Source organism: Budorcas taxicolor, chromosome 23 (genome assembly GCF_023091745.1).
Source record: "Budorcas taxicolor isolate Tak-1 chromosome 23, Takin1.1, whole genome shotgun sequence".
In the NCBI taxonomy this organism is placed as follows: domain Eukaryota; kingdom Metazoa; phylum Chordata; class Mammalia; order Artiodactyla; family Bovidae; genus Budorcas; species Budorcas taxicolor.
In genome coordinates this window covers 8554022-8581176 of record NC_068932.1, presented here as the reverse complement: position 1 = coordinate 8581176, position 27155 = coordinate 8554022, and the positions used below count along the sequence as shown (strand labels likewise).

Below are 27155 nucleotides of genomic sequence, written 5' to 3'. Positions count from 1 at the left end.
GTCGTGCAGACACGTGTAAAGGATTTTAACTCTAACTCCTGACTTGCGGGGCAGCCCTAGTACCTCTGCTCTTCTTGTTGGAAGTTCATAATCCCTCCAAGAATTTGTCAAGGCTCCATCTAGGCTGGTTGGTGGTGGCATGACCCTTGATTTCTAAGCCATAGTTGCAGAAATTCGGAGAGATTAATTTTTAAAACTTTCATTAGTTCATAGAGATGGTTACTGATGGTACTATAAAGCATGTCCAATTTCTCACCTGGGTTAATATAAAAGCAGAGGTCATTACACACTCTATAGTAGCTCCTAGAACTATTATGTAGAATTTATGACAATGATGGGGCTTCCCGAGTAGTGCTAGTGGTAAAGAACCCGCCTGCCAAGCAGAAGACATATGAGACGTGGGTTCAGTTTCTGGGTCAGGAAGATCCCCCGAAGGAGGGCATGGCAACACATTCTAGTATTCTTGCCTGGAGAATCCCATGAACAGTGGAGCCAAGAGGGCTACCATCCATGGTGTCACAAAAAGTCGGACATGACTGAAGTGACTTAGCATGCAGCATGCACATAACAATGATTCTTTTTTTTTCCTTAAAATGTTTCTGGATACCCCAGTACTTTAATTAGATTGCTTATTTTAGGTTTTAGTTTTCTGACCAAAGCTCCATCGTTGTACTTAACTAGATTTTATTGCAGTTATTTATGTGTCAGGATCCCCTCACTGGATTGCCATATGATTTTTGATGGCAAGAATTATGTTATATTTGCTTTTCCAGCTTTAGCTCCTAGCGTAATACTTGGTGCATAATGCTGGCCCCCCAAAAGCTTTTAAACAGACACATTAATACTGTTTACTACTCTAATTGGCATCCTTAAAAAAAAAATTACCTGGGGAGGGTTGCAGAAACTATAGATGAGCTCCTTTATATGTATAAGAAAGCTATTAATCCTACCAAAAATAATCAACCAAAAAGAAAAAGAAACCATTCAACATGAGCTTTTAGAAAATCAAGTTTTCTACTCAGTTGTAATCATAAGGCTACTTCCATAAATTTGGGGCTTATACCTTTAGGGTGGGAGTCAGAAAGTTTCCTTTAGGATGTGTAAACTGTCAACTCGATATTGATTATTCAGCCAAAGTATCTTTGCAGAGGCCAACACATAATGCACATCCAGAGGGAACAGTCTGAGGGTTAACACAGATCCTGTTTTGTTTTATTTTTAACCCTGTGATTCAGTTTCCATACTGGAACAACTTTTATAGCTTTAAATTTTCCAATAATAAAAATCATACCCTCATGCAGAAATATGGAAACTTAGAACTGTGAAATGAACGCAAAAAATTTTACCATCAAGCCACTGCCCACATATAATCACTGTAGAAGACTTGATTTGATATGACTGATGGTGTATCATAGTTAATATGAGTAATGATACACCACAGATTGCACAGCGTTTTCACTTTAACAGTGTTTCCAAGAAAAGATGTTCTGATGAATCTATTCATTCCCTGTTGTGAGTGCTCTTCATTTGCTAACCAACCTTGCTTTATTTTGTTTTCTTTTAAAGTACTGGTTGATAATTCTTAGTAGTTCTCAGGATTTTTGCATTTCAGTGGATGATTATTTAAGATGTCACATTTTATAATTAAGAAAAACAAAAAGAAAGAGTCTGAAGTAGACCAATGGTATTCAGTGCCCACTGTTGTCTCACAGTATGTTATGTTGATTGGTCACTTTATCTATGTAATAAAACAAATGGAAACAAAGCAAGACTACAGCCCCAAGTAGGGATCAAGTCAAACCCATTGATGAATGGTGAATGATGGTCTTTGACCCAATTTACACAAACTATCCAAGCTGCCTCTGGAATAACATTACATACCTGGGGAGCAAGTTTAATTCCTTGGGGCTTTAAAGTGGCAGGATTCATTGGGGTGAGCTCCATCCCAGGTAAAAGGTCATAGAGTCTGTCTTCTCTCTTGTCTCCTTTGACCTGGTATCCCCGGCCCAGGCCTGTGTAAGCCAAATAGCCACGGCCGCCCAGTCCTCTCACTCCCGCAGCCCCTACAGGTACATTCATGTAAATTTCTAGGAATGTAAGAAGGCATTAAACTGAATCAAACCACCAGAAAATCACCCTGAATCTTACTGTAATGGAAAAGTTAGCCCAAGTCACATTGATTATTGCCCTGAAGATGGATAGAAAACTCCAGCATTCTAATGTAATGAAACTCAACATAATACAGCGTTTACCATAGGCATCTTTTTTTTTTTAAACTGTACATAAAAGAAAGCAATACTATCAAAGCTATAGATAAGTACACATGCCACTTTAAAACTTGGGTATAGAGAAAATTTCTGCAATTTCTCTCTTCAGTTAATTTGCCTTGACATTTTTTTTGTAGACTAGTAAATGTTGGGAGGTATATATTTTCACATTTTACAGTGTAATATGACCACATGTATTTAATTAAGTCTTGCCTTTTTGTTTTTGACCAGGAAATTAGAAATGAATTCTCGTTTCCCTAATGTTAACATTCCTGATGACCTGTTGGAAAACCAATGTTTAGAAAATATGTTTTAAAATACACCATTTTCTTATATTCTATTAATGTGAGGCTTAAATTTCCGTTGAGTTTCATTAATAGATTACTTTTGATTTTTTGTTTTGCCACATTGCTGCTTTGATTTCCTATTAGTGCTGTAAAGAGATAAAAAGTTGATTACCCTTCATCCATGAATATCATTCATTGATTTCTTTCTTGTTATAAGACAGGTATTTTTCCCCTTGGAGTACAGTTTGTTTTTTTCCTACATTACAACTGGTTGACAACTTATACTTAATGGAGGGATTGTTGAATGATATGACTTTAGATGATAAATGTACAATGGTTTAATGACATAATTTGTCATCAAACATATAAATAGATTGTCCTGAATGGATTTCCTTCAGGAAAAGGTTTCTAAAGGTTTCTTTTATATTACAACTTTGGGTGAAGTGATTGTATTATGAGTGTGGAACTTTCAAGGCAGTTGAAGCTAGAACTCCTAGGATGGCCAATTCAGTTCTCCTGAAAAATAGTAAAACACAGTAAGATAATTGTTTCCACAGTAATCTGGATATGCCCCTTGCTTCTAGTCAAACCCAAGAATAGATTTAAGTATACAGTTTGTCATCGAATTGCCCAGACTGTTGTCATATTCGGAAGACAGAATTGAGATTCTGTTGGCATTGACTCCTTGCAGAACCATTCTGAAGGATCCCATTAGGCAAAATCAAGACAGTTTCTTGAAAAAGTGCTTTCCTTATCTTTGACATTTTTTGAAATAACTGAGGTCATAGAACTTCTTGAACATTTGGAATTCTCATAGGATTCAGTAGGAAAGATTTGTTTGGCAATGAGATTGAGAGTTGTTTATTTATTTATTTTTTCTATTTGGACTTTTACTATTTAGTTCCCCGTATCCTGGAGAAACAAGTTGATTTCCCTAGTAATGTGGCTTTTTGGAAGGCATTGTACATATTTCTCAGGGGAGGTCAGATGAGAGCATCTCATGTATCTGTTAGAATATATTTATGATAATTTGTGATTTATATATGGACATGATGGCACTGAGTCACCATCCAATACACGTGTCTTGACATTTGAGGTAGTTGGTTTCCACTGAACCATACTGCTCCCATTTGAAAGTTTTGTAATGAGTCACATATGTTTGTAATATGGTAGTACAATGATAAGGAAGAAACTAGTAATTGTGGATTTGAATTTTAGTGTGTGTATATTTTATGGGCCTATGCAGAGATCAAATGCATACCTTAAATTCATTTACACTGTATTCTAACCAAGTTTTTCAATAACCAGTTGTAATGTGAAAAAAGATTCCTATGAAAGGACAAATATTAATGTAATATTTGATTTTCAATAAGCAATTTTCCAGTTCTTTTCTCCCAGTAGACTCATCCAATTAGACATAACTTAGACACAAGTCTATTGCAATACACATAATTTGAAATTGCTGAGCTTCATCTAAGACAAGAGCTGATTAATGTTACCTCTAACAGAAGGGGCCCGGATAATGGCCCTGCTGCCAAGATGTCCTTTGGTGGCTGGGAAATGAAGGCTGGGAATCGCTGTGTAGGCCTGGGGGGCATAGAAGACAGGGGCTCCAAGGTAGGTGGTGGTGGGGTCGTAAACGTGGCCCAAAGAGTAGGTGTACTCTCCCTGCAACATGGCGCCCCTTCCGCCTGTTCCTCGGGTGTACCGAACATAACTGTCCTTGTCCACTGGTTTGGCTAGGGTCACTTCAATGGGCGACCCGTCCAGCACCTGTTGTAGACAGTAAGGAAAAAGCATGTGACAAGATATGAAGACAACCAGGTGTGGCTGAGTCCTAGTAACACGTCTCCTTCTAAGGGTTAGTCTATTTGCTGCCATGTTTACTATTTCACTTATCTGTTTGAATGGAAAATGTTGCCTGTCATGTCAGTAAACAAAGGCTGTTGCAACCATCAAGCCATCACATTACAGCTGCCCCCAGTGGTGACCTCAAAGGATGGGAAAGAACAGGACACTGGCCCTAGATAGCTGAGGTGCATATCACAGGAATGATTTCAATGAGCCCAGACTCTTGCATCTTCCCATATACCGAAAAGTGCTAAATTCCTTAACTTGAGATATCAGGTTTTCTTTACCAGTTATCTCTTGTTCTAACTACCTGATCTTTGTCGCAAAACCCCTATATATCTGGCTCTTCTCTTACCTCTTCAGAGTAGTCCTTTATAACTATTGAGAGGCTGTCTCCCCGGCTTCAAGTCCTCAGAATATCCTCAAAATGAAACAGTTCTCAACTTTCAGGTTGTGTGGTTTTTCCAGCCAACATATGCATCATCTTTTCTTAGGTTCTTGTTTTGTGCGCCAGTTGGGTTTTCCCTGAATGGTTTGTTGGTAGATTGCATATAATCTGTCAACAGGCCAATAATTGGCCACTGCCTATTGACATATTAGTTATAAATCTATTAACTGAATACAGTCACTGAGACAGAATTATATAATATTTTTATGGGATGTATTTTAAAATACTTACTTATATAATTACATAATTCTAAGAGATTTTAGGTTAATTATGGGTGGAATATAATCTCCAGTACCTAGCACAACGCAATGAAGATGAAAGATCAATAAAAGATCTTATCAATTGTTCACACTTTGTTATGGGCAGCCTGCTGCTGCTGCTGCTAAGTCACTTCAGTCGTGTCCGACTCTGTGCGACCCCATAGACGGCAGCCCACCAGGTTCCCCCATCCCTGGGATTCTCCAGGCAAGAACACTGGAGTGGGTTGCCATTTCCTTCTCCAATGCATGAAAGTGAAAAGTGAGAATGAAGTCGCCCAGTCGTATCCGACTCTTAGCGACCCCATGGACTGCAGCCTACCAGGCTCCTCCATCCATGGGATTTTCCAGGCAAAAGTACTGGAGTGGGGTGCCATTGCCTAGTCAGGCCTTTCCAGTTGCCAGTCAGCTAAGTGTCTTACTCTTTGGAGCTACATAATAGCTGAGTTTTTACTGGAAAAGAAGAGAGGCTTAAAAGTAGGACCCTACTTAAGGAAGTGAAATCATTGAGGGTTCTGCATTTGTCTTCTAGAGATACTTCCTTAAGAAGCAAACTTTTGATCTGCTAAACAAACAGGAATAGCAGGTCAGTACTAATGTTTCTCAAGTCAGGTGCTACTTAAAACTTGCCTTCAAAAATTTTTGAAGTGGTTCTTTTCTGACACAAGTTTTTCTACATTTTGCAAACAGATCTGGATATTGAAAATACTGGCCATGTGTGGTTCTACAAGTGTGATTTGCTTTTTTATGTGTTGTTTGCATACATAAGAGACAAAGATGGCTCTCAACAATTACTCGATACATTGATATACTTACTATCAAAGAGACAAGGTGTTTTGAGGAGGCATTTGTAGCTTCTTTCAAATAAGAATATTATTTTTTTAATAAAGAAAAGAAATATTAAGTGTTCTTGCAAATATTCCCTTTCACAGCAGCTGATGGTTTCATGGGTGGGTCAGTGGTTCCTGGGTCACTGATGTCTGCTGGACAACATTCACACTTTATGATCATCCTGATCATTTGGGCTCAGCCTCTTGTTCCTAGTTACATGTATATACCCTACTTTTTAGTATCAGGAATCAGTATCAAATATCTTAGGTCGAACACACACAGAGAGAGAATTCAGCTCATATTCTACCATATTATATTGATGTTGATATAATTAGAAGAAACAGACTTAGAGTATTAAAGAAATACCTTGGATGTAATTCTTTGTCTTTGTTCCTACCTTAAGAAAGATAAGGTCTAAATAGGTCTGTACTTACAGGCACTTCTCTATCAAGAGATGTTTTTAGCGAAATGATTCCTTACTGAAATATGCCTCTGCTCCTTTACAGTGTTCTAAACATCACTGACTCAATGGACGCGAGTCTGAGTGAACTCTGGGAGTTGGTGATGGACAGGGAGGCCTGGCGTGCTGCGATTCATGGGGTCGCAAAGAGTCGGACACGACTGAGTGACTGAACTGAACTGAACTGAAACCAACTATTGTATTTTACTTATTTTGTTTAGGTGTTTCAAGGTCTAGAACAATATCATATTAACCTGTATAGCCCCAAGCCCAGCGAGATTTCTTTCTCATTGTAGACATTCACAGGTATTTGTAGAATAAGTGAATAGTCACGTGCAAAGCTCAGTTCATCACCTTTCTGTCCAAATAGGTTCCCCGCCTGACTTCCCTAACATCATTATCCTCGTTCTCTATATTGAAAACCTAAAATGACTCATCCTTCTTTCCCACTGCTCTATCCAATCAGTTCCTGGATCCTTTGAATTCACCCTGCATAGTTCTGTGTAGAGCTTTCTCCTTCATTCCATTCTCACCCTCATTCAAGCCCTTATTTCCTCCCATTTGAGTGACTTTAATAGTTACTTAACTAGTTCCAATTCATCTCTCTCCCTATTCTATGAAACTTCAGTTCTTAATAGGTTGATTTCCCTAAATTGTTAATGGGATCATTACTTCACTGCAGAAAAAACTTCAGAGCCTCACCTTGTCTAATAGATTAAATATAAATATCCGTATGGATACTTAAAAAGCTTTCATAGTTCTAGGCAAACTTACTTTTGCTTTTCCCATATCACATTACAGTTAAGTATTATTATAATATTTAATATATATATTTAATAATAAGATTGAATATGTATTTGACTATATAATACATGTATACGTTGTTATAAAAATATCTAGCCATGGGTCTCCCTGATAGCTCAGTCAGTAAAGAATCTGCCTGCAGTGCAGGAGACCCAGGCTTGATCCCTGGATCAAGAAGATCCCCTAGAGAAGGAAATGTCAACCCACTCCAGTATTCTTGCCTGGAAAGTCCTATGGACAGAGGAGCCTGGCGGGTTACAGTCCATGGGGTAGCAAGAGTCGGACACAACTTAGTGTCTAAACCACCATATATATGCCAGCTGCAAAAACTGGAAACAGTTTGGATACTTTTTCACTGTGATGATTCCAGTGCAATTATTTAGCATTTAATTTACAATGGTCCCTTCTTTGCAAGCATCATGTATCCTCAGCAATGTTTTCAAAGTGAGAGACTGTCACGTTTTTTCAAAGAAATATTACTATGACACTAAATGTAATTATCAATGAAGAAGAAATAATATTTTGCTTCCTAGATATATTTAAATATGCATTAATATTTTGCTTTCAAGTTTTCTTTTTGTGTTTTGGAGTCAGTAGTCTGCAGCCCCCACAGCAGGATGCACACACTCTGTAGACCAGGAATAGCTCATAAGCCCCACTATGTCTGAAGGCCTTGTGCGGAGACCCTCTATTTGCCCTGCAGATCCACTCCTCATTGGCTGCCCGCCTCCAAGCTCCCACAGGGAGTTCTGCACGGCTCCCCTTCAGGGCTCCTGGGCCTTCCAGATTATGATTGAATTTAGTCAATGGGGGGGCCTGGCCGAGGTTGGTGAGAGAGAGCAGCAAGTGTGAGCTATTTCTTCTCTTGGCTTCCTCTCGATGAGGTGACCTTGGCCTGAATATGTCCGTTGGCCAAAGTTCATTACTTTTCGCAACAAGGTCTGCTCTTTACACTCCTCTCTCCTTTAGGTTTCCTGTCACTTCTCTAGTCCTTTGCCTCCTTGGCTCCAGGACTGCATGAGCCCCAGGCTCCTGCACAGTCTCTTCTAATTCTCCTGCCCTGGGCTCATATCTTTATGGTTAGTCCCTTTGCCAACTGTCTCCTATTAGGATTGACCAGTGCAAGGCCTGGCAGGTGAAACAGTCCTATGCTCATTCAATTCATAGCAAGGCAATGCATCTTTACGCTTCTCCAGTTATACTTTGCTCTTTACAAATTCTATGCCTCTGTCTGAAATTACCTCTCCTTTGCCATGTTTTGTGTTTTTTTTTTTTTTCCTTTTGGAATTCTTCCCAAGTGTCAGGGCTGCTCTTAAATATTATCTTTTCACATCTATGAAGATTTTCTTTTTTTTTTCTTTTCCTTTTTTTCATTTTTATTTTTTTTTAATTTTTATTTTTACTTTATTTTACTTTACAATACTGTATTGGTTTTGCCATACATTGACATGAATCCACCACGGGTGTACATGCGTTCCCAATCTGATTCTTAATAACCCACTCCTCTTTGAACATTGTCACCACTTATCCATTTTTTTTTTTTTTACAAAATTTATCTGACTGGATTTTGCAAAGGTGTGTGAGTACTTGTCTTAATCCTCAGTTGACTTTTAGCCCTTTGATAAGCATCTTTGGTTTGATCCTTTAAGTATTCCAAATAATACTTAGCATGATAAATGGTTTACAGAAGATTTTCAATATTATGGGATTAATAAGTAAATATTATACTGGTTTCTATATATAAATCATAAATTAGAATATAATATTGCTAGTTGTTTTCCCCAGAGCTTACTCTTGGCAATGTGAAGAGATTCCAAGCTTTCCAGACTTGGAATATCAAACTGTAAGGGCAGAATGATAACCTTGACATCTCGTCAGATCATCAGTCTCCAAAATACTGTACTACAAAGGTTATAATTTCTTTGAAATAATGAGAGAAAACTGAAATTGGGAAAATCACCTTGGGATACTCCATTCCAACTCTCTATTTCTAAAAAAATTGAGGACCAGTGACTTGTCCAAATCAGCCAAAATTAGAGATAGAATTGGACGTATAAGCCACATCTCTGTTGAATTGTCCATCACCCTTTTGTTCATCTTAGAGGGATTAAGGCAGCCATGTCAGAGATGGAGGGAGCCTGAGTGGGATGGACTGGTAGGTGTGTTCTCCTGAATAAAACCTCCACAACAAACTTCGGTGGAATCTGTGCATGGTTTTTCTTTGTCCTACATTACCTTCCCATTTAAAGCTTTCATGGCCTCCACTGCATCTTCTCGGTTAGTGAAGTGCACAAAAGCATAGTCTCGGATTTTCTTCACCCTTTCCACAGCACCTGGAAGCAGAGTGAAAGGAGCTCCATAGCAAGCCTGAGATAGCTGAACATGATATACTGAAACATTTAGCTTGCAAGAATCTTTTTATTTTTATTTTTGGAGATTCAGTATTTAAAGAGCGCGTTGAGATTATCTCCTGTGTTCAGGTTTAAAATTCTGCACATTCAACAAAAGATTTTGTTTGTAATTCTTTAGTAACACTTATGTTCTGCCTTATTATTTATATATTTATTTATGGATTTGTTTTTCCACTTCCTAGATTATTATCTTTGAGGATAGAAGGGTATCTTTCTCAATATATTATATAAAGGATAGTAATTTATACATGGTAAAATATTTGTTGAGTTGAACTCAATTATTGGTCATCTTATATATTTAGGTAATTATGGCTCTTTCCTCAGAAATACGTCTTGACTCCTTTGATTGATACAATAAAATTTTAGAGGTAGAAGAGACTTAGCAATAATTTAATTTTTAATTCATTTAACCTTTATTTGTTTTCAACTTAAAGATTCTGAATCTATATCTCTGACAAAGTAAGTGAAATTTATGAACTCACATAGCTAGGAACTAGAACTCAGATCTCTCATCTGCTTATCTCATTTGATCAAAACAAACAAACAAACAAAAATTCTGAAAGTACATCTGAGAACCAAGATAGTTTCTTACCATGCTGGTTTAAAATATCAAAGGTTGGAAGCAATGTACATATCCACTAATCCTACTAGAGGAATCTCTTTAATAGAAGTATTCACACATGTGCAAAAGGATCATGTGTAAGAATATTAATAACACTAGTCAGTTGAAATAGCAAAATAAAACAACTTAATGTCCTTTTTCATGAGAGTGATTAAATCTGGTACACTTGTATTAAATAATACTAAGAAGTCTTTAAAGAGAACAAACAGGCTCTTCATGTATACTTACATGGAAACCTTCAGGACCTGTTGTTAAATCTAAAAAGTTACAATATAATAAGTGTAATATTATAGCATTTATATTTATAAAATCCCAACCCACATATATATTGCATATAAATATGAATATACGAAAGAGAACTGAAACGATCAAGATTGAATTGTTAATAAGGGTTAGTTCAGCAGAAGATTCTGATGCTGGGAAAGACTGAAGGCAAAAGGAGAAGAGGGCAGCAGAGAATGAAATGGTTGGAAGGCATCACCAACTCAGAGGACATGAACTTGGACAAACTGCGGGAGATGGTGAGGGACAGAAAGGCCTGGAGTGCTGCAGTCCACGGGATTGCAAAGAATCAGACACACTTAGTGACTGAACAACAGCAGGAATGAGGAAAAAAGTTGGGGAGAATAAAGGGGACTTTCATATTTTAATTTGTATTCTTCGGTGTTTTTACAAATATTTGCAATATTGATAGATATTCTTTGTGTAATAAAAAAATAACAAATCAACCCAACCTATTACTATGTAGAGGGATTGCTGTACATATTGATGGACATGTGTAAAAATAAAGTTCTACCAAGATGGTTGAACTTTAGATTTTACATTTTATTATTAAAATATCCTTGCTTACTCAATTTTAAAAATAGAACTTTTGCCTAAAGATAAAAACTTGTTTAATATTAATTTGTTAGTTTACCATGCAAATTATCCTTTTAGTCACCTGGGTATATTTTGAGCACTCAGGTTTCCTTCCATCCTTAGTTTCCAGGGCCAACCGAGGATGGGACCCTATGCCAGGGAGGATCAGAAAAGGATATGTGTTTTCCTTTTTCCCTCTCACTGTCAACGTTCAGTTATCTACCCTCTTAGATTCAAGGTCATGAAGACAATTTGAGTTTCTACTCTGCCACATGTTTCAATGGCTATAATCTGTCTTCCTTTGGAATAATGATAGGGTGCTAATGTAAAAATAATTTTAAAACATTGTGATGCTTCTTTTTCCCTTCAGTATTTGCTTCTTTACTTCTTATGATAGTGGTTGTACAGAACGAAATTATATGGCTAAGTTGAGAAAATAAAGGTATTTGAGACCATGAACCATGCAGACATGTAATTAACTGCATTGCAAACGTGGTCTCTTTATTCCTTCAGTATCAGGTTGGAGTAATTATTGTGACTTAACCTCATGCTTTTCTTGGGTATTAACAGGTAAAAGATGGGCCAGTGAGGACCTCTACCTTCCCGGTCTTTGCCCCATTCACTCTGCAGTGCCATCCTCCAGCTAGTCTGTTAGCTCCCAGAGGCATCTTGGTATTGTCCTTACCTAGTTCCTGCACAGTATTTTGTGCACAGGGGCTATTCAATGAATATTCCTGGAATGAGCAAATATTTTAGTCAGTTTATATTCTGTTATCGTTCACATTAGTTAGGTGGCATTTCAGATGATAATAGATTTTGGTGTCCTCAAATTCTACTTGCAGATATTGAAATCAACTTTGGTTTTTTGAACAATAATGTTTAGCCACATGTGCTTTTAGAAATCATGGTATGTGAAAATGTAACCTCATTAAAAATGCAGATAGATTAGAAAGTGAGAGTTTTTAAAATCATAAATGGTGTTTACCATGTGGCTTATTTTAATATGTTTCTTCTTGTTTATTGATCAATCATCATTTTGCAGAGGGTGAGGCAATAAAATATCAGTGGTCCTCCATAAGACTCTAAAACAGGGAATCAGAAAACAATGACTCTGTTCATTATCAACTTGTCAGCAGCATTTGAATTACCGGAAGACAAACACATCTGCAGTCCCAAGGGGAGACTTTCAGAAGGTCATGTTCCCCGAAGTATGGCCCTTAGACCAGCAGTATCAGCTTCCTCAGAACTTCATGGAAATGCACATGCCTGGGACCCGTCCCAGACCTATTGCTGTTCAGTCGCTCAGTCCTGTCCTGCTCTTTGCAACCCCATGGACTGCAGGCTTCCCTGGCCTTCCCTGTCTCCTGGAGTTTGCTCAGGTTCATGTCCACTGAGTCGGTGATGTTACTGAAGATGAAATTCAGGTGGGCAGGGCCAGTGATCTTTTAACAAGCCCTTCAGGTGATTCTGAAGGTAAACTGTTTTAAGAAAATCAGATTTTATAAAATGATTATAATTGGAATTTAAGCAGATACTCTTAGGCTACACTGAGGAAGAATATAAATTTTCTGGCTCTAGTTTTTTTTTTTTATTATCATTATTTCTCTGAATAGCAATATAATATTTTCAGATTAATAAGGGTTAAAATAATATATTGATAATTATTTGCGAGAATACTCAGGGTCCTTTGAGGGATCCAACTTTCAATAGAATTTTTTAAAAATTATTTTTTTGTTTCTCAAATTTTTCTAGGTTAAATATAAACATCATTTCCACTGGAAAAGAAACTGGTTAGCTCTTTTTTCCCTCAATACAGCAGATGTCTGCTAGTCAACAACCCTCTGCAATTCATTTTTTTTTTTTTTTTTTTTTGCAGAGTGCCAAGAAGCAGTAGCCACATATCCTTATGGAGTCCTAAGAGTTGTGCCACCAGCCTCAGAGAGAGAGAAACAGACCTGGCATTTATTATTTTCACTGCAATTAAAAGGGCCTAGACACTTGTCTCTCTTCAACATGCAGACTAGAAAGCTGATAGGCAGTGACTATGAAAGGAAGCAGCCTTTTAGTAGTTTCTCATTCCAGCCTTTCTGCAGCCCCTCCATCCCAGACAGTAATGTTTTAATTACACAAAATAAGTGTTATTCATTATGGGAAGGAAGAAAGTCAGTGCTAAGTCATGGTGAAACAATGTTTATACACGCATGTATCAGTTTCTGTGTTCACAGTTGCATCAACTTCCAGATCTCCAATTACCTGTTACTTCTCCTAAACAACCTAACCCCAGGAGTTAGGTTGCCATTGCTGTTAAACTCCTTCCACACACACACTTTCTACCTGTTCATTCTTCCCACCATGGGGCACTTAGGAGCTACTGAAAAAATGACAGGTGAGTGAATGAGTGGGTGAATGGAATATGTGTAGGTAATGGGGGTGCTTGAGTTGTTAAGAACAAGCTCTTAACCAGACCTGGATTTAAGTCCGGACCCTGCCACTTTCTGGTTGTATGACCCTGGACAAGTAAATTATCTGCTCTGGGTCCTGGAAAATAATGGAAGTAGTAAGGTACCCTACATCACAGAGTTGTTGAATATACCATTATAGTCAAGTAGCAAGGAAGGCAGAGCTCCTGAAGTGTGGAAAAAGACAAGTCTCTGGTGAATCTTTAAAAAGGGAGAAAAGGGATCCTTACTAATTACCTTTAGAATAAATCATCAATTGATGCTATTACACTTGAGAGAGCAGTCAGAGTTGGAAACAGGCAACACCACTATGTGAAGTGAATATTCTCAGGCAGTTTTAAGGTGATGGTATCATGGCCCATGCTTATCAGCAACTTAGGAAGTTCTTATTTTTGGAAAGATGTCACCAGAGTGATATTAGACTAACATGTTCTAAGGCATGCGAATCACACAAGATGGTCTGCCAAAAATGGGATCCATGGCCCTCAAATTGGGAAGTGAGTCATTCTGCTGCTGCTGCTGCTGCTAAGTCACTTCAGTCGTGTTCGACTCTGTGCGACCCCATAGCCGGCAGCCTACCAGGCTCCCCCGTCCCTGGGATTCTCCAGGCAAGAACACTGGAGTGAGTTGCCATTTCCTTCTCCAGTGCAGGAAAGTGAAAAGTGAAAGTGAAGTCGCTCAGTCATGTCTGACCCTCAGCGACCCCATGGACTGCAGCCTTCCAGGCTCCTCTGTCCCAGCTCCTCTTTTGGAGGCTTTCAAAGCAAATTAGAAGATTAAGAACTATGATAAGTCCCACAGACAAACAATTTTTAATTTTACTGAATTTGGTATTTGCAAACTTATTTGACCATGGATCCCTTTTAAGAGTAACATCTACTGATAGTTTATAGAATTAGTGTTCTGCAGAACTGGCTTTGAGAAATACTTGTTTGGACATCGTTTCTTAAAATGCTTTACCTGTCTCAGTGTTGCCGTTCCTCTATGAGGAAAAAGAGATAGGGAGTCAATCTCATGGCTTAAAACTGACAATGAAAAATATTGACAAAATGAAGTCATAAATTTTCCTCCGCCTTCCTTTTTCTTTTCTAGTCACTCAAATTAGTTTTCTAGAACAAACTGTTACTTCCTTTCCTATGTATCTAAAGTCATAAGCATATTCCATTAGACCAGTGGTTCTCAACTGGGGGCAATTTGCTCTCCCAGGCACAAAAAATTCTAGAGACATTTTTGGTTATGAAAATTACAAAACATTACATTCTGGAATGCACAGGACAGACCCCCACAGCCAAGAATTATTGGCCAAAAATGTCACAAATTTAGAAAATGTCACAAGTTTAGAAACCTGCATCAGATCTTTAGTTATGGCCACGCATTCATTACCACAGTAAATATTTAGTGAACATCAACTAAGTCCCAGGCACAGAAATAGGAGCTGAGGAGACATCCGAAAAAGAGCTCATGAAATTTATAGTTCAGTGAAGGAAACATGTATTAAGTAATCACACAGAAACCTGCAAAATTATAATATTGATCAATATTATAGAACCTTACGTCCACATTTTCTAATCCAAAGGTAGAAATATAGTTTTAATAGTCTGTATGTGATTATGAGAATGATAAGTGAAAGCTATCTTATTTAAAGTTGCGGGAAGTCAGCTCAAGCATAAGTGTTTTAAATATATTTTGAACCAGTGATCTTGTCTGGCATGTCCTACCTGGTTTAATGTTATTGAATTCTTTCTCAATCATCTCCTCTGAGGTAGACAGCATTAGGTTTCTTACGTACAGGATTTTCACTGAGGACATTGTGTCTTCATCAACTTCTACTTCTGGTTCTGCCCAGTCTACTGCAATAGGGTGTCCCCATAACTGAATTCTTCCTGTTGAGAAAGATCAGATATGATTAACTGTATAGAAATTAGGACATCATCGCAGTTCCTACTAAAATGGCCTTTTAAATTGAACCTTGAGATGTTGATTGAGCAAGAACACTAATATTAAAAGAGGTGATGGTTGATCTTAAAAGGTATTTCAAATAAGAGCTAGTTAGAAGCAAGTTCCGGGCTTCCCAGGTGGCGCTAGTGGTAAAGAAACCCACCTGCCGATGCAGGAGACATGGGATGTGGGTTCAGTCCCTGGGTCAAGAAGATATCCTGGAGGAGGAAATGGCAAGCCACTCCCATATTCTTGCCTGGAAAAACCCCATGCACAGGGGAGCCTGGCAGGTTACAGTCCAGAATGTCACAAGGAGTCGGACACAACTTAGCAACTGAGCACGCACGCACAGAAATGAGTTCTGAATGACAAGCGGCTTATTATAATGGTTGGGTATAAAGGGAACTCGAACATGACTTGCAGTGGAACAGGAAGGAGGCAGCAGATGTCATGTCTGGATCTTAGAACAGTTCTCTCAGGGTGAAGGTAGTCACTGAAGATGGCAAAAAGGGGAGAAAGGGAAAGAATGAGTTTAGGGCTCAGATATAGTCTGGCTTCAGGAAGCATTAGAAAGGTCACTAGAATCTTCATGATCAAGTACCACCAGAAAATTGTCCAAAAAAATGGTGCATGTGAAAGCTGTGTAGGGCTCAGGTACATTCTCTGTCCCTTAGAGCTCTGCTCAACAGGATTCTCTCCTAGTTCTTTGCCAGAATATAGAAAAAGTTATTATGTTTCCAAATTAAGATAAAGAGCATCGGTAGAGTCTATGATGGGAAACTGAACTCATCTTAAAAAGGTAGCTGTTGTCTTACATAGATTTTTGTGTTTCTATAATTGTAACTAATTGAGTGTCTTTATGTTTCCCATATTCTGTCTCAAAGTGACTTCTCACAGTAACTCTGTGGGGAGGGGTGTGACTTTCTCAGTTTTACAGAAAAGGAAATGAACTTTTGAGAGGATAGCTTGCCCAGATCCACTTTACTTCTCCACTGGTCCCTTTTGCTTTTTCTTACTCAGTCTTGTACCCCTATACGGTGAAGATCCATGTTGAAGTGATGCGAGGAGGGTGAGGGTCAACTCAGTTTCTAAGTTTGATTGGAAATATGTTTATTTTTTATTAGTTTTGGAACAAGTTATATCCTGGAAGCAATAAAAAGTGTGAGAAAATAAAATCAGAAATCCTCAGTATTGGTAAGAGTTTAGTTGTTTAAGTATTGCATGTTTAAGGCAATTATTGTCAATCAAAATGTATCTTTTTATCCTTTAAAAAGCAGTCAATGAAAGCACCTGTGGCATTGACATTCTAAAACCCAAACAAAAGACAGACGCAGCCTGATGAGTCAGCTGATCCTGGGGAGGCTGTTTCCTACTCTTCCAGTCCTTCCTTGCACCCTAGAGGACAGTTTTGTCCATCCCTCTTTCCCCGCTCCCTTCCAATCCCCTTCTATACCTCCCTCCCTTTTCATACCATTCCCTTCCTTTCCTATGCTTTACATAGACTTTGCTAAAGGTCTTACCCCAAGATCCCTAAGGCTCCCAAGTGACTCTGGTTTCTGTAGCTCAGTGGTTCTTAGTCTTGACCCCACAGTAGAAGAGCTTAAAAACACATGGGTTCTACTGAATCTGCTGGACTGAGCTCCTTTCTACCTGCAGGGATAGACTTCAATTTTCAGAATTTTTTGAGTCAACTGATGTCACCTTGGTAGCTTGAAATGAGCCACAGTGGGAGTGTTACACTAAGGAAACCCCAAAATGCTACAACTGAGGCGTTTGGTTTTCCCCTAGGAATTGCCTCATCTCTGATCCCGGGATCCTTCTTCCAAATTCTGATCTAGGTGGCCTAGTCTTCATGATTTTGAAAAGCATCTCAGTTAATTCATCCAAAATTGAGAACACTATTCTAGCTCATTGACTTTTGCCTACCGAGACTGAGACCACATTAAGTCATTCACAAGCCTGAAGATGTGGAAAAGGTTAAAATGGATAGAAGTGAGAGGGAATGCAGGAAACAGCGATTTCCATAAACATCGCTGTGAAAGTCAGTGTTGGAAAGTGATTTGCGAATGTGAGCTTTGAAGTCAGACAGGTTCCGTAATCAGATCAGCGATCTTGGCTAGGAAACAACCCTTCTAGCTTCACCTTCCTCTTCTGTAAAATTGGGATAATAAAAATACCTACTCACTAAGGTTGTTGTGAAGACAAAGAAGATGATGCATGGAAGGGAGAATTTTCACTTTTAAATGATAATTCAATAATGTACTTTCCTCTTGATACTTTTTGGCCAATTTTGGAGATGTATAGTTTATAAAGAATATACGTTCTTTGAGTCTAAAGTAAATGGTGTCAAACTACAAATGATTTTTTTTAGAATCTCCCTTGTCCTTTAGAAGAGAACAATGTACATTGTAGATACTTAATAAATGTTTCTATTCTGAGTCATTCCACAGGTTTTCCTATATCTCCCATGCGATTAAATGGCTGATATCATTAGACTTCTCCGGTGGCTCAGACGGTAAAGCATCTGTCTACAATGTGGGAGACCTGGGTTCGATCCCTGGGTTGGGAAGTTTCCCTGAAGAAGGAAATGGCAACCCACTCCAGTACTCTTGCCTTGAAAATCCCATGGAGGGAGGAGCTTGGTGCAGGCTACTATCCATGGAGTCGCAAAGAGTTGGGCACGACTGAGCAACTTCACTTTCACTTTCATTAGTTGATGGATATAGCGGTGGATCACAGAATTTGGTGCCACAATAGAATTAACCTTGAAAACTTAAAAATATCAGTGCCTCAATGCTACTCTCTGCTTCCAGAGAATCTCTGATTAGTGATTGATTTGGATACTGGCATTGTTTAAAAACCTCCTCAAGGATTTCCCTGGTGACTCAGTGGTAAAGAATTCACCAACCAATGCAGGGACACGGGTTTGATCCCTGGTCCAGGAAGATCCCACATACCATAGAACTAACCCTGTGTGCCACAGCTACTGACTGACCCAGCACTCAAGAGCCTGTGTTTTGCAGCTACTGAAGCCTGCATGCCTGGAGCCCATGCTCTGTAACAGGAGAAACTACCGCAATGAGAAGCCCAGGCATTGCAACTGGAGAGCAGATCCCGCTCGCCGCCACTGGAGAAGGCCCTCATGCAGCAGTGAAAACCCAGCACAGCCATAGATAAAATACATAAATCTTAAAGCCTTGGGTGATTCAAATTTGTAGCCCATCATGGACAATCCTTGATTTAAATGACCAAATCTCAAGCCTGCGGTCTCAGGGGCAGTTGCATCCTGGCAACTTGTTATAAATGCAAATGATCAGACCCCACACCAAGCCTGGGGTCACAAAGAGTCTGACACAACTTAGCAACTAAACAACAACAACAAACCACACCAGGCCTACTGAATCAGGAGCTCTGGGCGGGGGTGGGGGGGTGGGGGTGGGGGGGGGGGGCCTCCAGCACTGCCCTTTAGTAAGCCCTCCAAGTGATTCTGATGGAGACTAACATGGAAAAAGCACTCTTGGAACTCTTTTTCAGAGCGTCCTTAGATGCTTTGATAAACTCTGTGCTCCATATATGCCTCAGCAAAGATGCACTGTCAGGAGAGAGTTGCTGCTGTTGATGAGGTAGGTGGGGGAGAGGGAGAGTCAATACATCACTTCAGACCACAGTTTCCTCTCTGTCTCAAGTCTGGATCAATTAAGAAGGAAAAGCTTCTTGTGGTCCTTGCTTATCACGTTTCTGAAAGATCTCCTTATCCTTTCAAACCAGGCTCTCCAGAGGATTGCCCATTACTGAAATCCTGTTTTGTCATTTAACTGGTGAGGTCCAAATGGGTAATAGATTTTACTCTCAGGCTTTTGTAGAAATAAAACAGTTTGCTCTGACTGGCTTATTTGCTGCATCTTGTTAGTCTGCTGCTGAGGCACTCTGACTTAAATCCAACCTGACTGAAACTCCAACAGCTGAGGCCAATTAAAGGGTCAGGCAAGGAGGGCAGCCTCAGATAATGAGGAAATGAGGAACACCTGGAGAGAGGGGGCTGCCTCCATGTTGCTGCTTCCTGGCCAGAGACTCCTAGGGAAGAGTCAGGATCTTGGGTGGAAGCTGAACATAGTGCTCGAGAATTCTTGCAGCCTAGGTGCTCAGCCCTGACCCGACTAGAAGGCTCAACTCAGGTAAAGACAGAGGCTTCTTCTGTGACTCTGTTTTCTTTGAAGAAAGGAAGCTGATGGGAAGTTTTAATTCCCCAGGAACTCTGGTTGACTTCTGAAAACCCTTTCTCCTATTTTGGATTCTCTTTCACTGCCATTCTCCCGCTACCCCTCCCAAATGATTGTGTATATCTGTACAGGTGATAAAGGAGGAAAATAATTAGTGTGGCCTGAAACAGTGTAAGGCTGGTTTCTTCACAAAGTGACGGCTAAGCTGGGCCTTAGAATCAGTGAGTCAGGAGAGGGGAAAGCGTAACTCTTTCTAGTAGCAGATCTAGCATTGGGAATAAAGGATATGAAATGAGCAAGGCGTTGTCTAGGACATTGAGTTTGTCCTGAGAGAAAGGAGGGGTTTTTTATCGGAAAACAGAATGTACAACGTATGTTTGAAAAGAACTGGAACCGTGAGTGAAAGGCCTTGAATGACAGGCTCAGAGGTTTACGGTTTATCTCATAGGCAGCAACAAGACAGTTCAAATAATATTTTTTAATAATTTTTAACTAATTTTTTCACTGAGTGAGTGACAACATTCAGCCTCTTAACAAAGAGAGGCTGAATTTCTGCTCTGTAAAAGAACTTGTAGAAAGGATGATGGGATATTTTAGGAATACTACTCTGGTGGTAAAGTTCAGGATGGAGTCACTTGAAGGTGTGACCCATTGAAGAGAAAGCAGAGCTGAGAGAGTAATTAGAAGACCTTGATAAAAAAAAAATCCAAGGTTGGGCATATATGTGTTAAGCCTACAATGATGGCCCAAGAACAGGATGGAAATAAGGGGCTTTTCGACAGAGTTGTTGGTGTTGAAGAGGACAGTAAAATATTCATTCTGGTCACTGAGAAGCTAGGTAAGAAGTGTGAGGAGTTTTAGTGATTCTATGCCTCTATGAGTCAGGCACCTTGACCACTGGGTAGTGAATTTATGTTCACTTCTTTTCTTTTGACTATTCACTTTTTAATGGACGTGTCCATGTTGAACCTATTCTCAATTTTAAATTTTGATTTCATCTTCCCTAATCTTTGTAAAATTTCCCTTTCCTATGTTTTCTAATACTAATGTTGTTCAGTCACCCAGTTGTGTCCAACTGTTTGCGACCGCATGGACTGCATGTACAAATTTTATGAATATTACTGTAGATATAAAAATATCCACCTCAATAGACTCAGCAATTTTGGGGGCTAGCTCATATTTTTCACTTTAAGCTGCCTTCATAGTATTAAAAAATATTCCTCAAGCTCAGAAGCCGTATTTCAATTTTGAAAAATTTTAGAGGGCTAATCCTGTTAGTATTTTTTAAGAATGTGTATAGGGCAGCATACATCTAGGTATTGTTGCTGTTTTGCTTTGTTTCAAATTAAGGTAGGTCTTCCATAGTGCTTAAGAGAAGCATTAATTCCATTGTGTTCAATCAGTTATTCTTGAAATCCTTATCATTTTAATGTTAATTCATTTCAATACCTTTGTGTAAGTTTTGGCAAATATTTTAAAATAAGCAGAAGACTTTCAATAATTTTTCCTAAGTTGATCTGACTGAGACAATGTCTTGGTGGAACTTCCTAAACCTAGGAATTTATGGTTGTTGCCCAGACAGGACCTATCTTGTATTTATAGCACCTAACTAAGGTGTCCTTTTATGGAAAGCTATTATTTCTAATTTCTGAAAATACAAATTATTAGACACTTAGTTCAGTTCAGCTGCTCAGTTGTGTCCAACTCTTTGCCACCGCATGGACTGCAGCACGCCAGGCCTCCCTGTCCATCACCAACTCCAGGAGTTTACTCAAGCTCATGCCCATTGAGTTGGTGATGCTACTAGGGAGTTATAATAAAAGTATGCCACCTAATTGTCAATGGGATAATGTTTCACTTGCATATTTATTATTTCTTCATTATGATGAATAATGTACCTTATTTCTAATAAGTCTGATAATGAAAATGATACATAAAGATAACTGTTGGTTGATAAATTTAAGGAGATTCTTCAGTTTAAAGATTCAGAACGGGGTTGCTATAGCTCACGGTTCTAAATTTCTCCTGTGCATGTGTATTGGATTTAAGGCACAGAGTGAATAGTTTTCAGAACCTAATCTGTGAAAACTCTAGGGAACAGAATTAACTGAGAATAGAAAGACAGAGAGTTTAAAATGTTGCATAATGAGAGATAAAGAGAAAAGAAACAGCCTGCAGGGTTTTGCTTCCTTTGCTAAGGAGCACAGCAGCCTGAAGCAGGCAGGAGGGAGTGACGCCTCCTCTTTGAGGATGGTCCTAACCTGGGAGAAGCTTCCTCCGGGCCATGGCAGCTGCCCGGTGATTCTCATACTCCACGAAGGCAAAGCCGCGGTTTTTGGTTTTATCTGCAGCACTTGGGTAGACGATGACATCCACGACTCCTTCGGTGACCTTTTTCATCTCTGATAAGATTTCTTCTCTCTTTTTGGTCTTTGGGATTCCCCCGACAAACAATCGGCAGTTGTCCACACTGGCACAAACCCCTAAGAGACGCCCATTTCTGCCAAAAGAGCAGGTGTTTTGATTGGTGAGAATGCTTGTGTGGTTAAGGTTTAAGACAGAAGTTGAGCATGTCTGGCCTTGAAACTTTTATGCTCTGTGGATGGGTGACGTTTGGCTACCTTTAGGGTTTAGATTGCTTTTGGAAGGGAACTGCTTTTAGGAAATTCTGCTTAAAAAAATTTTTTTTTAATTGGAGTACAATTGCTTTATAATATTGTGTTAGTTTCTGCTGTACAACAAATCAAATTAGGTATATGTATACACATATCCCTTCCCTCTTGCGCCTTCCGCCCACCCTTCCATGCCACCCCTCTAGGTCATCACAGAGCCTGGAGCTGAGTTCCCTGTTCTATATAGCAGCTCCCCATTGCTATCTTGAAAAAAAATTGAAGCTTAGTACCTGCTGTCTTTAGACTCATTGTTAATTCACTAGCTATTGCCAAACCTTAACCCTCCCAAATATTAATATATCACCAATCCTGAGGCCTTTATACCTGGCCTAACCTACACATGTAACTTGCCTGGCTTCCCTGAAGGTATCTGAGGTTGCAACCCCTGGTGCTCCCTTTCTTTTCCAACCAAATAGAAGCTATTCTGACATCTCTATTCAAGATAGGCCATATACAGAACGGATTTTCACTTATTATCTTATTTGACGACACAAGGAGAATGTGAGATGGGCCAAAGAGGTATTGTTTCCATTTTTCAGTTGAAGAACTTGAGACTCCAAGAAATGAAATGACTTGCTTACAATTTTGCGGCTTTTAAGATATAAAACTGGCCTTTGGGCTCAATTCAATCTCCGTTTCTCACACTGTACATGTTGCTTATTAGCAAGTTGATGGGTACGTTTGCCAAGATGAGATCGGTTCAACTTTTCCAGGAGCATTTGGCAAAATGCATAAAAAAAATCTTCACTGTGGGAAACCTTTGGCCATATAATGGCCCTCTGGGGTGAGTATCCTTAGAAATAGAGATGAGCACTAGAATTTTGTGTAGTTATTCACTGCTACTATTTAAAATCTCTCCCAAATTGGAAATGAGCAAAACATTCCATCATAGAGAGCTGGTTTAATGTATCTCAGCTGAGATGACACTGATTCTAGGGCTGGCTATGTCCTCATTGTATACTGTGGTGTGTTTGCCCTCCCTAGTTCTCACCCACTCAGTGCCAGCAGCCACCCATTAGGGCATCCAGGAAAGCCTCCTCACCATCTCATGTCCCTCAGGGGAGACAATACTGCTCCTGGCTGAGATGCACTGGTAAATAAAAGATGAGCATTCGTAGCATAAAATGCTCTGTAGTCAATAGATACAGTAATATAGGAGAGGATTTGATAGTCGAAAATACCAGTTCAGTCTGTGCTGTTGGCTTAAAAAAAAAAAGACTATAAAATGAGTATATGAGAAAGCCACTTTGATTAAAACTGTATAGAAAGTCTAGAAAGACTATAAAAATTCAACATAGGGCAATGAAGAATGGTTGGAACTTTTATTACTTTTTTTTTTTTTTGGCTGTTTTTGTGTGTTGTGTATTAGGCTATGTGACTTTTGTAATAACACAAAGTTATTAAAAATGGGTAAATTTCCCTTAATAGAAACGACTCGTTCATTAGGAATAAAAAGTGCTTAAGGGGGAGATTGCTCTTAATTCTTGCTTCTAGTGGTTCTCAGCTGTGTGGCAGATGTTTGACCAGGGTCTATGCTTTGCTGAAGAATCAATAACTGCATATCAGACCTGTGACAGGTCTGTCTCTATTTGGTGAACATTGTCCTAGGAATGTGGTTTTTCTGGAGGGGTGAAAGGGTTGATAAAATGAACTTTCAGTTTTTTTTTGTTTTTTTTTTTAAACTTAAACCTTTTGCTTCAAGATATTATTTATTTAGAAAATATATTATTGATCATTAAGGGGCTGGTCTTATCAGTTACCAGTAGGGGGAGCCTGGAGTCTCCATATCGTTTTCAGAGCTGTGTCGTTTCTCAGGCAAACCACTCCAGTACTCTTCCCTGGAAAATCCCATGAACAGAGGAGCCTGCTGGGCTGCAGTCCATGGGGTCACAAAGAGTCCAGCATGACTGAGCGACCAACACTTTCACTTTTCGAAGAATTGGAGATGAAAAACTATGTCTCAAAAGCTGAGGGCATGACTTTAATGTCGCCAGAAGCCAGGCATCTAGAAGATACTCAATGGATATTTGATGAGGAGGAGGATGACATGACAATTGTGAGCCTTTTCCAGATAAGAACTTTATCTATCTCCTGAGAGATAGTGGCCTTTATCCTACTCATTAAAGTCACTCTGTGCCTTCACCTTGCTTCTGGCATCCAACCTGAACTTCGGAATTTTGGCCACCACTTTTCTCTTTCCAAATACTTTGTCATATTTCTCCTCTTCTTTCTCACCCTCCTCCTGTCATCACCATAACCATCAGCAGACATTTATAGAGCAGCTGACATGTCAGGCGCTGACTTTTCCATGCATTATCTCTTTTTTATTTATTATGCCCCCCATGAGGTACAGGTACTTTTATTTCTATTTTAAAGATGAAGACATTGAAATTCACAGAGGAGAGTGTTATTTTTCAGTGGATTGTGTTTATTGTTCATACCCTATTTATTTTCAAAAAGTATTGATAGGCTCTAGTGTGTAACAGCGGAGAAGGCAATGGCACACCCCTCCACCACTCTTGCCTGGAAAATCCCATGGACGGAGGAGCCTGGTGGGCTGCAGTCCACGGAGTCCCTAAGAGTCGGACACGACTGAGCGACTTCACTTTCACTTTTCACTTTCATGCATTGGAGGAGGAAACGGCAACCCACTCCAGTGTTCTTGCCTGGAGAATCCCAGGGACGGGGGAGCCTGGTGGGCTGCCGTCTGTGCAGTCGCACAGAGTTGGACATGACTGAAGCGATTTAGCAGCAGCAGCAGCAGCAGTGTGTAACAGTATGCTAAGAAGATCCAGCAAACACCATTGATTCCCTATACAGCCAATTCTATATCCAACTCAATTTAAAAGCTCTTTTGGCAATAATCCTTACTGTCAAGATATCCAGATACCATGAGAGATCAAGGAATGCAGAATCCTCTAATTCCTGAGAACATATAACTGATATTAAAAGCTATACTAGGATATAGCTTTTTATAGCCCTTTCTGAAACAATTTGGTAGGTGTTATTTCATGTGATGGATGCCCAGAATAACTCGGTGTGATCACATGGTAGTGTAACAATGATGCCGAGAGAGGTCAAAGGATTTGCTCCGAAGAATCTGGACTAGACCTCAGATCTCCTGATTCTCATCCCCCCAAATTCTGCACATAGCAGAACTCTTTTGGATGCATGGAGCCATATGTTGGGGGAGCCTCCTTTATGTTTTTTCTAAGACTCTGTTCTAGAATCCAGTCTTGAGACTGAATGGCTAGACTACTGGCGGTTGCCAAGTCCAGTCAATGTCCTTGTGGCTAAGGGGTTTAAGGAAGATGATCCAGTAGTTGACCTACTTACAGAATTACAGGGATAATGTGGAACTTATTTGGGGCCTATAGGAAGTGAGAGAAAAATAATGGTAGGAAATCTACTGTCTTTGTACTCATCAAATTTTGGCTTCCATCACTTAAGGTGTGACTCTGTTACAGGAAGGAATGTCTTCCTTCCTTCCTGTGAAAAACAGCAGCTCAGAATTAATGTTGCTAATATGTGACTTCTATCATTTATTGGCCTGTTCTGAATACTGGGCTAAACATTGGAAAATCTGGATAACTTCCCCATAATAAATCTATGAAATAGTACGATTATTATTCCCACTTTGTAGATGAGGAAATTGAGGCTCAGAGAGGTCAAGTCACCTTTTGACACTCAGCTGAAACCTGTCTGACCCCAAGCTATTCCTTTTTCACTTAGTACACTAATCTTTGCTCTGGGTGACCCTGGGCTTCCTTAAGAAAGGGATTATGGCAGTTCCCTTTGGAACTCAAACATTTTCAAGAAGTTTAGTCCTATTGCCAATTTATTGATTGACACGCCCTATGGTCAGGTGTGTCCACCTGGAGCCTTCTGCTAATTTCATGGCTTCAAATATTACCTTTATTTGGCTGACCCCCAGGTTTATACTCCAATCACGACCATTCTCCTGACTCCAGTATCACACAGTCATCTCCTTATATCTCCCCTGGGACATGTAATGTTCATCTCAGGTGTTGCCTGTCCCCAACATAGCACTTCATGTTTTCCTGCTATTCTCCCAGCCTGTTCCATCTCAATGACACTATCACATCCACAGAGACTTGAACCAAAATCCAATTTTCTTCTAAATCCAACACTTAGCCAGTCTTGTCTATTCAACCTCCAAACTATCCCCCACATCTGACTTTTTACCACCTACACCACTAACCAACCCCTTTGTCTAAACACCACCATTTTCTGCCTAGTTCTAGACACAGTGGCAGCCTTGGAACTGATTTTCCCTCTTTTAATCCTTACCCTGGCACTTAATAGCTGGAGGAATATTTTTTAAAAGTATGACTCTAGTTGAACTCTTCTGTGATTTCCCCTTTTATTAGACTAAAATCCAGATTCTTAAAGATGAAATATGACTCTCCAACTAACTGTATTGTCCTCAACCCTCCTCTCCTTACTCTGTTCCGAACATTGGCTTTTTTTCTGTTCTCTAAAACATCACACTTACTGTCATTTTGAGACCTTTTTCACTTGTTGTTCTTCCTTTGTCTGCTAAGGTCTTCCTCTAGGTCTGACTATCGTGGTGGATTCTTTTCATTCAAGTCTCAGATTAAATTTTGCTTCCCAGAAGAGTATTTTCTTAAATACATCAAGTTAGAACAGCAACCTCTTCATACAGCTTTATCCCATTTCCTGGTTTTATTTTTTCAAACTCTTTTGAATACATCCAATTGCTTACTATGACTGGAGGAAAGTGTTGCT

General features: G+C 39.4%; 1 protein-coding gene across 1 annotated transcript in view; it reads right to left on the bottom strand.

Moving 5' to 3' along the window:
- Positions 1–27155, bottom strand: part of A1CF (APOBEC1 complementation factor) — a 51692-nt gene that overhangs the window by 5040 nt on the left and 19497 nt on the right. Inside the window, exons 4-8 of the mRNA XM_052660931.1 lie at positions 21975–22213; positions 15274–15438; positions 9441–9538; positions 4054–4327; positions 1882–2087 (exon numbers count right to left, since the gene is read on the bottom strand). Of these exons, the coding sequence (XP_052516891.1) occupies positions 1882–2087; positions 4054–4327; positions 9441–9538; positions 15274–15438; positions 21975–22213 (982 nt within the window). The remainder of the gene's footprint in view (positions 1–1881; positions 2088–4053; positions 4328–9440; positions 9539–15273; positions 15439–21974; positions 22214–27155) is intronic.